General features: G+C 38.5%; 2 protein-coding genes across 8 annotated transcripts in view; one reads left to right on the top strand and one right to left on the bottom strand.

Moving 5' to 3' along the window:
• Positions 1-236: 236 nt before the first annotated feature.
• Positions 237-8,807, bottom strand: LOC116090692 (cytochrome c-type heme lyase). Of its 2 annotated transcripts, none has more exons than XM_031371468.1 (7): positions 8,607-8,807; positions 7,764-7,907; positions 5,209-5,360; positions 4,754-4,902; positions 3,793-3,912; positions 1,606-1,692; positions 237-1,056 (listed from the first exon to the last, which is right to left on the bottom strand). In XM_031371468.1, exons 2-7 carry the CDS (start codon positions 7,873-7,875, stop codon positions 858-860), a joined length of 819 nt encoding a protein of 272 aa, XP_031227328.1. In that variant the 5' UTR covers positions 7,876-7,907; positions 8,607-8,807; the 3' UTR covers positions 237-857. The 2 variants fall into 2 exon arrangements, with proteins under 2 accessions (XP_031227328.1, XP_031227320.1); XM_031371460.1 differs by having other exon boundaries at positions 8,547-8,807.
• A 5-nt stretch (positions 8,808-8,812) lies between these two features.
• Positions 8,813-15,322, top strand: part of LOC116090673 (periphilin-1-like) — a 43,879-nt gene continuing 37,369 nt past the window's right edge. Inside the window, exons 1-3 of one of the 6 annotated variants that reach the window (XM_031371427.1) lie at positions 8,815-8,986; positions 10,348-10,505; positions 10,988-11,080. The gene's annotated coding sequence lies outside the window, so the exon portion shown is untranslated. Of the gene's footprint in view, positions 8,987-9,137; positions 9,549-10,347; positions 10,506-10,987; positions 11,081-15,322 lie in introns of those variants that run through there. The other 5 variants (XM_031371439.1, XM_031371420.1, XM_031371426.1 and 2 more) reach the window with 5 other exon arrangements.

Consider the following 15,322-nt stretch of genomic DNA (forward strand, 5'->3'; position numbering starts at 1 on the left):
ATGCACTTCTTGTGAATTCTAACACTTAGCCAGATATAATCTTATTCATCAAAGAAACACTGCTGGCATGGTGACTGGAGCCAGGCTCTCAAGGTTTACAGTACACTACTGATGGCAAGCTCCTAGTGGGAATATGGAATGGGACACGATAATTTAAGATAATTGTCAACTTCCAGGGATGGTGTGATCAGCTTTTCATTAATAGTTACATATTGGGACAGAATTAAAAAACCAAGTATTTTGAAATTTTTATGTATCCAGTTGAAATTTCTATCAGGGTCAAATCTGAAATTACATTTAAACATGTAAGTCTTGCAGAGTACATTCGGTATATACTTGTATATTTTGCTCAGGATTGCTATTTAGACCATAGGGATTTTAGAAATATTAGTTACTTTTAAAACAAGAATAAGTGCTTCTTATTCATAATGAATATAGTTAAATTATTTGGCAGGTAAAAGCATCACACACTTTCAGGTTTTATATCTCAAATACTCCTGAGGAAACAGTAAGAATAAAAACAACCTTTTATTCTTTTTTAAAACCTCTTTTCCAGAGGTTGTTAAGATGTCTTATAGAAAAGAACATGAAATACTGCAGTTAATGGGAAAACTAAGGGACTGTTTCCCACTTATACCAAACAGGGAAAAAAATCAAACTGACCTGTTATCTACAATGGAAAATGTGACTAAAAATTTAATGGAGCATGGCATCTTTGCTAAATACAAGATTAAATATGATCACTCACTTGAAAAGTACCCTCAGTGACATTATGAGTACATTTTGTTTGGGGAAAATAGTTTAACAACTTTCTCAGGAAAAATGTTTCATTTTTTTCATAACAAATGAAATAGTGGTTACGAAGTCCAGCGCCACCAAGCAACCTTCATCCTGTCCCATACTGCTGAGAATGAATCAAACGCAGGACGCACATCCAGGATAGTGAATTGGTAGTCCTTGTTGACCTCACCGCCATCATAGTAATCAATCACATACCTAACTTCTGTGCCACAACGATTGATGATCCAGTCATGGCGGTCAAAAGGCAATTCATACCTGTAATGAAAACAGTGTTAAAATGCAGGTCTATATTCTGTTTGTCTTGGTGTTAGCAGAAGACAGTGAAAAACAGCACATACTCATTTGCAAATACCTAGCAGAGGAGATAAGACTTAGTTCATGGTGCTCAGAGAATTAGGTGATTAAGAACTATGATGATGTCAGATCATCTGTCTATAAAGGAATAGGTTCATGGTAAAGAGACTCAGGCCAGGCTAGGTAAGAAGCTGGAGAAATCAAATGTACTAAACAGTCCTATGACACTATAAAATAAGGCAAGATAAAGACCACAAGAGGAGTAAAAGGACAGTTCTAAAGACACCAAAAAAGAGGACAATTCAATCCTTGGAGAGTGAAGCACGAGGCTAGCAACCCAACCCTTATAATTCTGCCCATCTATAAGTAAACTTACGGAGATAAAAAAAGCATAGGCTGGATACTGGAGATTTGGAAGATAGAATTGCTTTTCTTACACTCTGTTTTTGGTGACAGGAATGCTGACTATGGCTTAAGGAATGTCAATAGCAGTTCTGCACTGACACTTACCCCATCCAGGAACGAATTCTTGCCCTTGGTGAATACTGATTTGCTTTACCTCCAAATCGGACCAATGATGGGCCACAAGGACACTCACTGAAAATGCCCAAATAAGAATAGTCTATTAAAAACATTTTCTTTCATTTGACAGGATGTTTTTGCTTTTGAGTAATGTCTTCTTTTCTACATTTATTTGTTATACTACCACATTTACAGAGAATAATAACTTCTAACAAAGTTCAAATAAATTGTTCCTATTTATTAGAAACCTTTTTCTTTCCTTTTGGAATATTTATATCTTTCTGTAGGAATCTGCTTGGCTTTTCTGCCAGATTCAGGAAGCAAGACCTTCTCATTTGAGACAAAGGCACAGGCATACTCTCAGAGAAAAAGTGTTATATACTGTGTATCTTCTTTCTCTTTTGCATAAAGCACTTAGTGTTTCTGCAGAGAAACAACAGAAACTGCTATATAGTCAGCCCTCTGAGTCTATGAGCTCCACTTTCACAGATTCAACCAACTATACATGAACAAAAACTATAACTAAGAACTGGGGTATACAGCTCTGTTGGTATGGTACTTGCCGACCATTCATAAAGCTCTGGGTTCCATGCTTAGTACCACATAAATCAAGTATTGTGATGTACATACGTAGTTTTAGCACTTGGAAGGTGAAGGTATGGAGGATCACAAGTTCAAGGTTATCTATGGGTTATACAGAAGTCAGCCTGGGCTACACAACAGTGTCTCAAAAACAAAGTGTTAACAAACATAAAACTCTGCACTTGCACTGAGCATTATCTGATTTTTATTTCTTTTAATCGTCCCTTAGATAAAACAGTATATCAAATATTCACAAAACATTTATACTGTTTTTAGTCATTATTAGTGACTGTCCAAAATATGTAGGAAGTTGTACACATACTGTATACAAATGCAATGAAATTATAATATAAGGCACTCTCAGTACCCCTGGCTTTTGTTACCCTTGGATGTCCTGGAACAATCCAAGAATATTGTGGGAGGACTTTATTGCTTCATTAGAAGCAATTAGCAGACTTAACTGGAAAAAAAAAGAATGGGGGCTGACTCCAAAGAACTAATTGTAAGTAGTGCTGAACTTCCTTTTTTAAGTAACCTGAACACTGGTAGGATCCTAATTAGAGACCTCAGCTGAAGTCCCTTAGGGGACTGTCTTCTACTGGCAGTGGGTAGACAGAGGCTACCCCTGAAAGACACAAACCAATTGCCCTTATGGGATTGGAAGACTGGTCCAAAAAGACAGGAAGAAGCCACTGTCTTGCCAGCTGTTTTCATTCCTAAGACAAGCTATATACCTACCATGTAAGGGAGAAAAGATTCCATATCAAGAGTACAACAGTCTGACTATGAACTTTCTAGGATCTCGTCTCAAGAGAGTCACAGACAAAGCAATAAACTCAACCTATATAACTTTTCTTCCGGAGACATTAGTGAGGTCTTTTAGGACCTAGTTAATTTTGCTAGAAATCTGCTACATGACCAGTGGTGTTGAAACTGACAATTTGAAAATGCCTGTTGCTCTTATTTCTTTGCTTTTAAAATCACGATACAAGTAAAGAGCAGGTGGCCTTAATTAAAGTACATTTTTAACCTAGGTTATGATAGCTACTTGCAGCTATAATGGCCAGCCAGGTTTTTCCTCTAGGTCAGGGGTTACCAAAAGGAAAAGTCCACCCATCCTACACCTACAATCCAGATGGGGTACTCAAGTACTGCTAATACTGAAATGTTCAATGCAAATACCAAAACCAAGAAGACCACCTTAAAAATAAATCAGTAGATGGTTTTTCTCCAAGAAACTTATTACTCAGGCACTGGAAGGAATTTGAAATGTAAACCAGATTGTGATAGGACCAAGTTCTTTATAAAGATAGTCCTCATTTATCCACTTCTGGAAGATGAGATCTAAAACCAGCAGTATCATTTCACTCCAAAAACACCAAACCTGGGGACAGACATCCTGTAAGTGAGCCTAGCATGCAGAGTTGCTAAAAACCTGCCAGGTGATGTGAAGAAATACTATTCTTTCAATTGACCTATTCTCTCTGAGAAAAGAGACCCATGTGAAGACAGATCTTTAAGGTCAATCCATACAGGGATTCCAATTACTGCTGAAGGAACAAAAAGTTTTTAAAGGAGTTTAAACATACTTACTGAGCATGAAGGGCTTCCCATTTCAAAATCTCCTTCCAAGCTTGCTCATTATTCTGATTGTGAATTCTAATGATATTGTACATATCTTTCTGACTAATATCATCATCCTTCCACTTCCACCTAAGAAAGAACATGTAGTAAAACTTGACAAATGTTATTGATTAAAGTCAAAAGGTTACTCTATGCATACATAAAATATACACTTTTAGAAAAGCTTGCATACACGAAAATTAAAAATTGAAGGTTCATGTTAGTCACTTTTCATGGAATCCTCAAAAGCCATCCTTACACAACCTTCTATTTTTAAGGTGGTATTATTCATTCAGTAGCACTGATAAATAATTTGCCGATTTTTCCTAGTCATTTTATGTGTTTTGTTTTTATATTTCTAAAAATACAAATGCTGTGAGATACAGGTAAATCTCATCAAATCAGTTACAGGTCTAAGTATTAACAAATGGGCTGCTGTCCTTTCCATAAGCAAACAGAATTCCTACATGTTTGCTGGAGCTATAACATTAGGCTTCACCTAATTTTCAACCTGAACTTAAACATCAGGTCTTTCTGGATTTCAAGCTTCCCAATTTTCATTCAGGCCAGGCCTTCTACTGAGGTTTCTGGTGCTTGGGCTGGCTCTCAGACTGGCTACTCAAATCACTGGCCACTTGCTGGTTGCAGCTCTTGGTACCTGTTGCTGGCTTAAATGATAATGGGAACCACTTTCTTATAACAAGTGTCTTCCTGATCACCCCTCAACCCCATGCCTTAGTTCTATTTTTCTAGAAAATCTTGACCTTAATACTGGTCTTGAACTTATATTCTGATTAATGAATATTCTATTATAAACTGTTTAAGTCACTAAAAAATACTTTACATTTTGGAGGCTAAACAAAAGCTCTTTAACATTTAATTCTGAGATAAGTGTGGCAAGCAAATTATCTTCTAAATAATGTTCACTCACCCTTTCCGTAACATGGCATTCCAGAACATCTGTTCAGAAGGATAAACCCACTTTTTCTCAGAGTCGGCTCTTGGAATTGATGACTCCTCTCTTGTGGTAGACAAGGTAAATGGCTGATCTGGGGATGGTGTCTGATTAGGTGGTGGCATCTATAGAATAGCAGTGGATTGTGTCTGAATGTTAGCATTATGGTCTAAACTACAAAATAATCAATACACCCTGGAAAGCAATTCTCCATACAAGAAGCACAAGTTCCCATTAAATCAATGGCATCAGCGTTTCACACCTCTGATATTTTGGTCATACTACTTTTTTGTTGTTTCTCCAATAAATTAACCAGCAAGAAGGAATTTACGGAAGATTTATTCTAACTTATAGTCTGAGGAGACTCAGTTGGCCATGGTAGAGAATGCAAAGGTACATAAAATGCCCTGGGAAGAGATGAGGGTGATTACCAGGTTTGAAGGATCAAGGTTCTCCTTATCCTTAGCTGCAGCACCAGTAACAGGGCATTCCACGTAATCATAGGCCCGGTCTTGGTGAACAGGCACAGAGTGTGCTTTGCTCTCATTGGTCTGGTCAGATGTTCTTGCAGTCACTGGACAGCCTGAAATAATCAAGTATTAAAACACTGTTATTGCTAAATACCATGTCATACCATACTAAGATATAGTGGAAGGGGGTCCTCTTAGTTGGGACCTTAAAGAGCTAAAGTTCTGACCAACACAACTGGAAAACTAAATTTCTTCTACTTAAAGGTGGCAAGAACTAAGCTAGTTAACTTTCTAAAATCCTAAAGATGACATAAATGTACTTTCCCTTTAAAAGAGAAAAAGAAAAAGAAAAAGAAAAAAGAGAAAAAACCCAAAGGGAGAGCTGGCCATACTTTACAAGGTCTCTCTGACTTCCAGCCATTAGTTCCATACAAGAACAGCCCCAATGAGGTAGCAGCTACTATCTGAGCATCTATTGTTAAGATATTCCTTCAAATACTGGATACAGGAGCAGAAAAGCAGCAGATTTTTATATACACTCAAAGGAAAATGTAAATTCCCCTCCGTTCATGTATTTTTCCAAGACTCAAGTAAGCCACAAAAAAATTTACCAGTCATCTGAGGTGCACTAGCACCTCATTGTCAGCAGATAACGTGTACCAAGAAAAGGCAATTTTTTAAAGAAAATGTCCCATCATAGTCTCATCTTTGAGTCAATCCCAAGTTAATTCCCAAGCTCCTAGGGTATTAATCCAGGCAGGTGTGGGGGCTGAGAAGCTTGTCTAAGCATCAGGTGAATGGGAAGGTACTTAAAACATCTGTCCCAGAATAAAAAGCTACTTCTGTCATGAAATCCTTCCTTTTTTCAGAGACCAAGAGGAAATAAAGAATATTATGAATACTATTATATAGAAAGACAAGTTTCTATTTATTCCTTTGGCCTCTTCTACCAGGCTTTATTTCCCAAGACATGTAGCTGCAAGTAGCTGTTCACTTTAGGAGTGAGAATACAGCTGCTATAACTCCCTCTGCTATCATTAAAAACCCCAATCTTCCCAGAGCATCCATCCCAGATGGCTATTGTAAGACAAACAGTGCTACAGTTTCCACATCATATAACCAGGAAGCCCTTTACTCTCCTATAAATATTCACATTCTTACTAATACAAATAAACCAGGATAACAACTCTCTAAAATAGATAAAATATATATTGTGCAGAGAACCACTTGAGGACAGAAGCTCAGAGCAAAGACACATGTGCTTTGTCTGATTTGTCTCAACTTCTGAGAGATACTAGGAGACCATGGATCTGTCCTTGTCCAAAGTCAAAGAATTTTCACTAACTCTGCCACTTACTAGATACATGACTTAAAGTACATAAATTACTCTGAGCTCTAGTTTGTTTCCTTGAGTATAAAACAGTCAGAAAATCTCCCACACTGGTTTATAGAGGTGATAATGTAAACTTTCCTAGGCAAAGGATTTTTTGTCTACTATGTGCACTGCTACTCTCTCTCTGTGAAGAGACAAAAAAAAAAAAAAACAGCAATGCTCATCATAGGATAAGTACCGACCTCTTGGAGAAGGTTGGCTCACGGAGAGAATGAGGAATGGTAACATTGGAAGCATGAGTACACAGCAAACATGCACATGCAGTAAGCAGACAACACTGCCAGTCTAAACTATCTAAAGTAGACATGCACTAATTAAAGAACTTTTTTGTTTCCAACCTAGCACTGACATAATGGTCTATAAATTCACATGGTGAAGGCTTACTTTGACCTAGATGAAGACCATAACAGATATGGGAGTCATTTATTGAAATAGGTAGGCTAAGGTTTATTCAGCTCTGGCATTCTTACTATTTTATGTACCAGAGACTCCATGTCTGAGGCTGCATGATGTTTATTTAGCACTATCTTTAAATACCACCCCACTATATGTTAGTAGTAGCATTTCCTCTCAGTTTGAGAACCCAAAATATGTACTGAATGATGGCTTGTCTCATTCCTGGCTGAGAGCCACTGGTGTAGGCACAGGTAAACTTTGGAGAGATGAGGCTGATTTACAGCAGAAATGCTAAGTTTGCATATATGATCTCAGCCAATCAACATCATAATTCTGTGAAAATTATATTACACATACAGACGACAGGCTGTGAGGCATAAAGAAATTGTTTATGATAGTATCTAATGAGGAGCAAAAATTAGGACCAATCCCAGGGTGCCTTACTCCCAGCTTCACAAGCCTCACTATTAAACTACAACTCTTCCTTTAGAACTGTGGCTCTCAGCCTGTGGGTTGATCCCTCTGGCAACCCGCTATCTCCAAAAATATTTCCATTACGATTCATAAGAGTAGCAAAATTACAGTAATGAAGTAGAAGTGAAAATAATTTTGTGGATGAAGGTCACCACATGAAGAACTGTGTTAAAGGGTCTCAGCATTAGGAAAGTTGGGACCCACTGATCTAGAACCATTATCTCTCTTTTAAATTTCTAGACAGGCAAATTACCTTTCCTTTGCCCTTCATGCATTGGGCATCCTGAAGGTGGTGAAGCTGGCTGATCATCTGAAGCTTTTGAGGTGTTTACTGCAGTAGCAGGAGAAGATGCTGAGGAGCCCATGGCTGTGTTCACTCACAATCTAAAATTCCCAACTGCCAAAGCAAGGAATCAGATTAAAATGTGGAGGCTAGGGTTGGTGAGATGGCTCAGCAGGTAAGAGCATTGACTGCTCTCCCAAAGGTCCTGAGTTCAAATCCCAGCAACCACACAGTGGCTCACAACCATCCGGAATGAGATCTGACGCCCTCTTCTGGTGAGTCTAAAGACAGCTACAGTGTACTTACATATAATAAATAAATCTTAAAAAAAAAAAAAAACTGCGGAGGCTAAACAGTTGATATCCCCTTGTTATTCTGAACCTGGCTGGTCTTCGTTCTTTTTGCCCATCCCATGGGGAAAGTATGAGGTAAGACATGTCCTGGGGCAGTTTTAAAATTAGTGCCTCCTTTGGGAAAATACCGTGAAGCCTATGCCACCATTTGGGGACTCAAAGCCTGGAAACACTTAAGATGCAACCACGTCGTGAAGACGGGTGTAGTCTTGATGGTGGGGTGCAACAGGTGGTGGCATGGGCCCTGAGGGGAAACATACTGAACCAGTCTCGAACCCCTGTCCCCGGAGGACCGGGGCCTCGGGGAAAATAGGAAGATTCATAAAAACGAACCGTTTGAGTGTCACCAAAATGGGAGGCTAGAAGCGGCGAAGGGCAGGAAGTCACCAGTCTTGCCTACCTGTCTATGCGCGTCCCACCTGCACCGCGGTCTGCACAGTGCCCCCGGCTCCAGCCTAACCTGGACGCTGTTCTGTCTCCGAGTCTCCTCTCCGACCGTCCCGCGCGGCCGCGAGCGCGTCGAACCGCCAAGCCGAACACACTCGGCAGCCGCCGACCGCACCGCTGTTTTTCCACACACAGGGTCACCGCGAACGCCCGCTCCGGTCACAGCCGGCTTTCTCGCGCTCCGTTACTTCCTCTTCCGTAGGCGGGACTTCCGGAAGCACGAGTCAAATCTCGCGTTGACGACCAGAACCGTTGTCAGTTGAGGCGGACCTTAGGGCGGATCGGTCCGGCCCTTTCCGCTCTGAGGCCTATGGCGGCCTGGGCCTCCTCTTAGTCTCCGCCTCTACAGGCTGGGCGGTGTTTTCAACTCAGCTGGCTAGTAAGCTGCTCAGGGTGAGAAATTGGGGAGCCGAGGGGGTCGCTTCCGAGGAGTTGTCAAATAGCTGTGTTTTTCATAGTCATCTCCTTAGGTTCTTGAAGGGTCAATTTGTATTTTTCAATGAACAAATAATATTTGGGCTTATTTGTGGAATGAAGTGCTCTAATTCAGTACACAAACTTAAACTTCCTGTGCCTAGCCCTTTCAAGGACTCTGGCAACTGTTGTGAGTGTACCCCATGCAGTCATGGAATTTACAGCTTTTATATAAGTATTATATTTCATATTATATAAAGTAAGTTTTTATATTACTTATGTAGGGTAAACCAGCAGATAGGAGATGGTTATTGTCTTGGTTACATATTTATTAACTTGACACGAGTCCTTGCCTTCATCAGACTGGCCTAAGGGCAAGCCTGTGGGGACATTTTCTTGATTAATGGTTGATGTGGGATGTCCCAGGCCACTGTAGCCGGTACCACCCATGGGCACGTGGTACTTGCTTACTTAAGAAAGCAAGCTAAGTGAGCCATGGGACCAAGCAAGCCAGTATGTGGTGTACCTCCATGGCTTTCGGGTGAGTTCCTTGGAGGCTTCAGGTTCCTGCTTTGAGTTCCTATTCTGTGAGACCCCCATGAATATTCCCCCCTTTCATGTTAATGTGACCATTGTTTAGGTCTTGTTTATGAAGACATTTCTAGAAGAGATGGTTCACAGCAGACTTCCTGGTATTCTGGATCTTAAAATGTTATGCCCCCTCTTCAGTGATATTCTGGGTTTTTGCTAGTCTTTGGTTCTTGTGGGGAGCATTGTCAGTCCAAGTGGCACACCTTCTAAGGAGGTGATTCTAAACTTCTCAATGCTGCAATCCTTTAATACAGATCTTTCATGTTGTGGTAATCCTCCCAAGTATAAAATTATTTTTGTTACCACTTCATAACTATAATTTTGTTACTGTTATGAATAATGTTAATATCTGATATGTTAACTCTGTGGGGATCATGCTCTAAGGTACATGTAATGTGCATATATTTAAATATGCACAAATACATAAATCTAGTCTGTCAATCCTGTTTTGATGTTTGTGTGTATATTTCACAGGTAACAATGTAGTATTAGATAATATATAATATATTTGTGTTGTAACATTTTAAAATTTGTGTCATACATTTTTAAAATTTTGTCCTGTGTGTTCTACAATTCTTTCTTCTCTCATTCAACATGTTGTCCTCATTTTTAAAATATATTATTATTTTTCTTGGCCCCTAGGCTCTTCCTAAATTTTATATCCCTCCTCAAAATTCTTTCTTGTGTCACAATAATTCATTCTATGTCACAATTATTCCTTCTCTTACATTCTGCCCTCTCTCACACAGCTCCTCATGACCATTTCTGGTTATCTTCTACAGTTGTCACTTTTTAATATAATTGATTAGAAGACTCTCAGCTTTCTTGGCCCTGAAATCCAAAAGTTTTGGAGATTGGAGGCAGTAGGAGGTCTCTCACAGGATCACAACCAGAGAACAGAGAATTGGTATGGCTTAGGTATAAGGACAATATCACTAATTCGATAGCAGTCATAGAGAACATGTAACATAGCAAGTATTGTAGAAACTGCTGGGAATACAAAAATGCTGAGCAAAAGCTTTGTTCTTTGGGAATGCGTATTTGAATAATTTAAAGATCAATTAACAGTACAATTCATCTAAAGAGATATTCTAAATCATCTGTTTGATTTTAAACATTATTTGATAGAGAGAGATTCATGGGGAAAGACTGATAGTGAAACTTTGGTTTTTAAAGAGATTTCTCTCTGGAGCTATTTCAAATATATTCAGGCCCCACTATAGATTTGTATAGAAAAGGTCTTGTAACAAAGAAGTATCTGGTTTTATGTGTCTGTTAGTCATGACCATGGGACTTTGAAAAGTTCTTCCAGCTTTGTTAAATGATGGGAGTTTCCTAAACAATTATCATTCCAGAATCTAAATAACTTTCTACAACTTGTTTTCCTAGATTCCTGATCACTGTGAAAGACCTTTGATAAAAGATATTTATTGCCCTGTGTGGTGAGAGCAAGCATTTGATCCCAGCATACAGGAGGCAGAGGTATGTGAATTTCTGTGAGTTCAAGGCCAGTCTGGTCTAGTTTATATAGTGAGTACCAAGCAAGCTAGGCTACATAGTGAGAACATCATCTCAGAAGAAAAAAAGATGTTTATGGATTGCCTAACATGCTTTAACTGACTAATCACTGGTTATTCCTAGCAGCACCAACTGTGGGCCAAGAAGAAAACTCAACCTCCACCCTGCCCCTCATTTCTACCCTAAAAACTGATCAAACTGGTAGGAAAGCTTTCTTACAGACTCCTCTCTTTAGACCTCACCTCAAAGGCCTACAACATCTTAAATCGCTAGTACCCTTGTCTACCATCCAGTATTTTCAGTATCAGAGTGGAGTAACACTATTTTCTTTTTTTTTTTGTTTTGAGACAGGGTTTCTCTGTGTAGCCCTGGCTGTCCTGGAACTCACTCTGTAGACCAGGCTGGCCTCAAACTCAGAAATCCGCCTGCCTCTACCTTCCAAGTGCTGGAATTAAAGGCGTGTGCCTCTGCCACCACCACCTGGTGCCTTTTACATTTTTAATTTAGAGTTTTAACCATAATGAGTGAACAATTTAGTGGCTCTATTGCAGGATATTTGATCACGTTGTAAACATGAGATTGTGAACTTTAAGTATCTGTTTCTAATTGTTGCACAGCCCTTGATCTTACAGATTATTTTTTTTGCCCTAGCACACACCTTTAATCCAAGAGCTAAATAAAGTCAACCATAAGTCAAGAGGCTGAGCAAGCAACCAGCTCATAGGTAGTGAACACAAGTGAAGAGAAAGGAGGGCCATTTAGTTAAAGGGTATTTAAGACAGTGTGGAGAAGGAGAAAGTTTTCTTCTTCCAGGTAATCATCAGTAGAGTAGGAAGGTCAGGCTGGGTACTTCTCTACCTTTCTATGCTATTGGGCTTTCACCTCAGCGTCTGTCTCCTGAGTCTTCATTTGGGAAAATTAAACAGCTGGAATTTTTGTTTTTAAAGCAACATGGCTTGAAGAACATCCACATTATTATGTAACCACCATAGTGAATTGAGATCTGCAAGCTAACTTAGGGATTATTCCTGTATGGTAAACATTTGTAGATGGTATAGAAGAGCTACTGTCTTCCTGGGTTAATTTTTAAAAAAAAAAACGCAAATGACAACATTTTTAGCATTACTGTTCTTCACTTAAAATATTCTTTAAATCTTTCATATTAGTACATGTGCTGTTCCTTTTCATTTGTATTTAATAAATATATACTGTGCCAGTGTATAATTTTAATTATTATACTTTCATAGCTGGCCTCTTACTACAGAACTTCCAGTATTGTAAAATTACCTTTTATTTACATGATTTAATTGTCTCCAAGGCTTATTACCTCAGTCTGCTAACCTAGGCCTTGTCCTGAAAGTTTCTAGCCTCCATACAACCTAATTTAGGCCTAGAATGTTTTCAGCCTCTGAGACTTGCTGTTAACTAAGCTCATTCTTTCTAGTTCTTTCTGATCTCTGGTTGGTTGGCCAATTCAGCTGTTCTGACTCAAATTCTCCCTATGCCAACTGATTCAATCTGGTGTCTCTCCACTTCTGAATTGCTCTGCTTGGCCTCATAATCACTTTTACAATATGTTCTAGTATTTTGGCTCCTTCTCTGACTTGCTCTGTCTTCACTGGTGTCTAGCTTGTTCTGTCTTTAACCTGTCTCTGTACTCTCCTGGTAAAATTGCCTCTTTCATTTTTCTCTCTGTGGGCACTGCTATCTTCTCATGAGAGTTGGGCATATCCTATTCTGTCAAATCTTTCTCTTAATTCCTCACTTTGTCTACCTCTCAATTTAGACATCACTTTCAAACAGTGGTGCTTTCTTCTGCAAACTAACTTTACCTTCGTTGTTTGAGATTAAAAGTGTGTACTGTGTGTGTTTATATTCTAGTCAGAGGGATAAAAGTGTGTGCTAAGGGAGAACCACACCAAAACTAGAAAGTTTTTTTTTTTTTTTTACTTTAAATAACACAATCTTGGGTTTCACAGTGTAATTAAGTATCCTGCAACAGAGTACTTTTTATGAAAAATAGCATAAAGGCTATTGTACTAACAACACTCACACCAAATGAGTGCAATACTTTGAACTGAGATGATCGGCTCAAGAGGAACAAAATATTTTTTGGTTAGTAGGTTGTTATACATTAAATTTTATCTTCTCTGTTGTGACTTTTCCCAGATTTACTGAAGTCTGATTGACAGACTAGGGATATATTTGAGGGTTACAAAAGATGATATGTGCATACACTGTGAGATGGTTACCATGATAATATAATTAGCATATCCATCACCTCTCGTAGTTTCTCTTTAAGTATGCCACATATTAGAATTAATTAGTCACCATAATATACATAAAATTCTCTGAATCACTTTCAGTAGGAGGCAGGTTTTCACTATATAGCTAATGGATGATGTGGAAGCGAGTCATTATGTGCCAGGGTGGTCTTGAATTGGAAGCAGTCCTCATGTCTCATATCTAGGGTGCTGGAATTATAGGCATATACTATCACTGCTAGCTACGGATTCCTCTTATAATGGAAGGTTTGTACCATTTGATGAATATCTTCCCATCTCATTTACCCTTCAACTTCAGATAAACACTCCTTTTCTCTTCCTGCTTTTAGTGATTCTTCATCTAAGTGAGATCATGCAGTATTTTTCTCACTATGCCTATTTTAATTGACATAATATCCTTCAGTTTCATCTGAATTGTCACAAATTGCAGGAATTCTTATTTTTGAAAGCTTAACAGTATTCTGGTGTGTAAGTGAACCAAGACTTAATATATGTGTTCATCAATGAATACATGAAAAATATCCTCATCTTGGTTGTTTACAGCACTTCAGTGAATATGTGGATGTTTGCTTTGAAATAGTAATTAAATTTATTTTGACTATACATCTAGTTATGAAATAGTCTGACCATACGACAATTCTGGCTTTTTTTTCTTTAAAAATTTTAAAATTAAAATATTATTTTGAGGAGCCTCTATTTTTCATAATGGTTAAATTAATTTATTTATATTTTCTGATAGTACACCCAGGTTTTATTTTCTGTAAATACCAATATTTGTGATCCTTTGACTTTCTAGTGATACTCATTTTTAACAGGGATTAAAGAAAACTTCTGTCTTCGTTAGGGTTTTACTGCTGTGAACAGGCACCATGAACAAGGTAATTCTTATAAGGCCAACATTTAATTGGGTCTGGCTTACAGTTTCAGAGCTTCAGTCCATCATCATCAAGGTGGGAGCATGGGAGCATCCAGGCAGACATGGTACAGGCAGAGCTGAGAGTTCTACATCTTGTTCTGAGGTTTTTAATGCCTATGCCCACCCATAGTGACACACCTCCAAATAGTGCCTCTCCCTGGGCCAAACATATTCAAACCACAACAGTCTCCCTGTGGTTTCCCTTTACATCTTTCTAAAAAAATGATGATTTTAATTATGGGAAGGTTAGTATTTTAACTAGGGGAACTACTCTGCCAAACCCACAAAATATCATAGGAACTACTATGAGAGGCATTGACCATAATAGGGTTACATCTATTCATTTAAGAAAAATCATGATAAAGATTTGGGGCATAATTTAAGGAAGAACATGAGCATTTTACTATTGGTATTTATTAGGGCTTATCAGGTTCCTATAAAAAAATCTTTTCTTCTGCTCTTTCACTTCTTTATCAAATTTTGTACTTACCTCCTTTTCTCTTTTTGTGATCTTTCTCTTTCTTCTATCTTTTATTTGCTGTCTCTTCTTCCTTTTTTCTGATGTAAGATTTTTCAGTGTGTAACCTATTGTGCTATACACACACCAGAAGAAAAAGAACTACCTTAGCACTGATATTGAGGACTCAGGTCACTGAGGTTTATAATGCTTGAACATAAGCAGTTTTAATCAAAGTCATCTTCAAATATAAGCCTGGCTGTCTATGTCTGTGGTACCAACCATTTGTAAGCCTAGGATTTTTAGACCAGCTGGGAGAACATAGTGAGATTCCATCTCAGCAACAGTCGCACCACCAACAAAAATGATTTCCAAAGAGGATAGTAGGTAACATCAGAAGCAGAATGTTCTAGCCTGAAAAGTGTCAAGATTGGAATAAAGGAAACCAAAAGACACATGCTTCCCCTTAGGATTTAGCATTGGCCAGATTACTTGGTATGCAGGCAAATGTTTAGAGCTTTGTTAGAACTATTTGAAAGACTAGGGAA

This window comes from Mastomys coucha, chromosome X, assembly GCF_008632895.1.
Source record: "Mastomys coucha isolate ucsf_1 chromosome X, UCSF_Mcou_1, whole genome shotgun sequence".
NCBI classification, from domain to species: Eukaryota; Metazoa; Chordata; class Mammalia; order Rodentia; family Muridae; genus Mastomys; species Mastomys coucha.

Bases quoted from the DNA above. Each gene is read 5' to 3' on its own strand.
- LOC116090692 (XM_031371468.1), bottom strand. From the start codon at position 7,875: ATGGGCTCCTCAGCATCTTCTCCTGCTACTGCAGTAAACACCTCAAAA. The intron at 4,903-5,208 runs GTAATCACCCTC...GCTATTCTATAG, and splicing joins ACCTTGATCCTTCAAACCTG to ATGCCACCACCTAATCAGAC. The intron at 1,057-1,605 runs GTAAGTGTCAGT...TTTTCATTACAG, and splicing joins AGAATTCGTTCCTGGATGGG to GTATGAATTGCCTTTTGACC.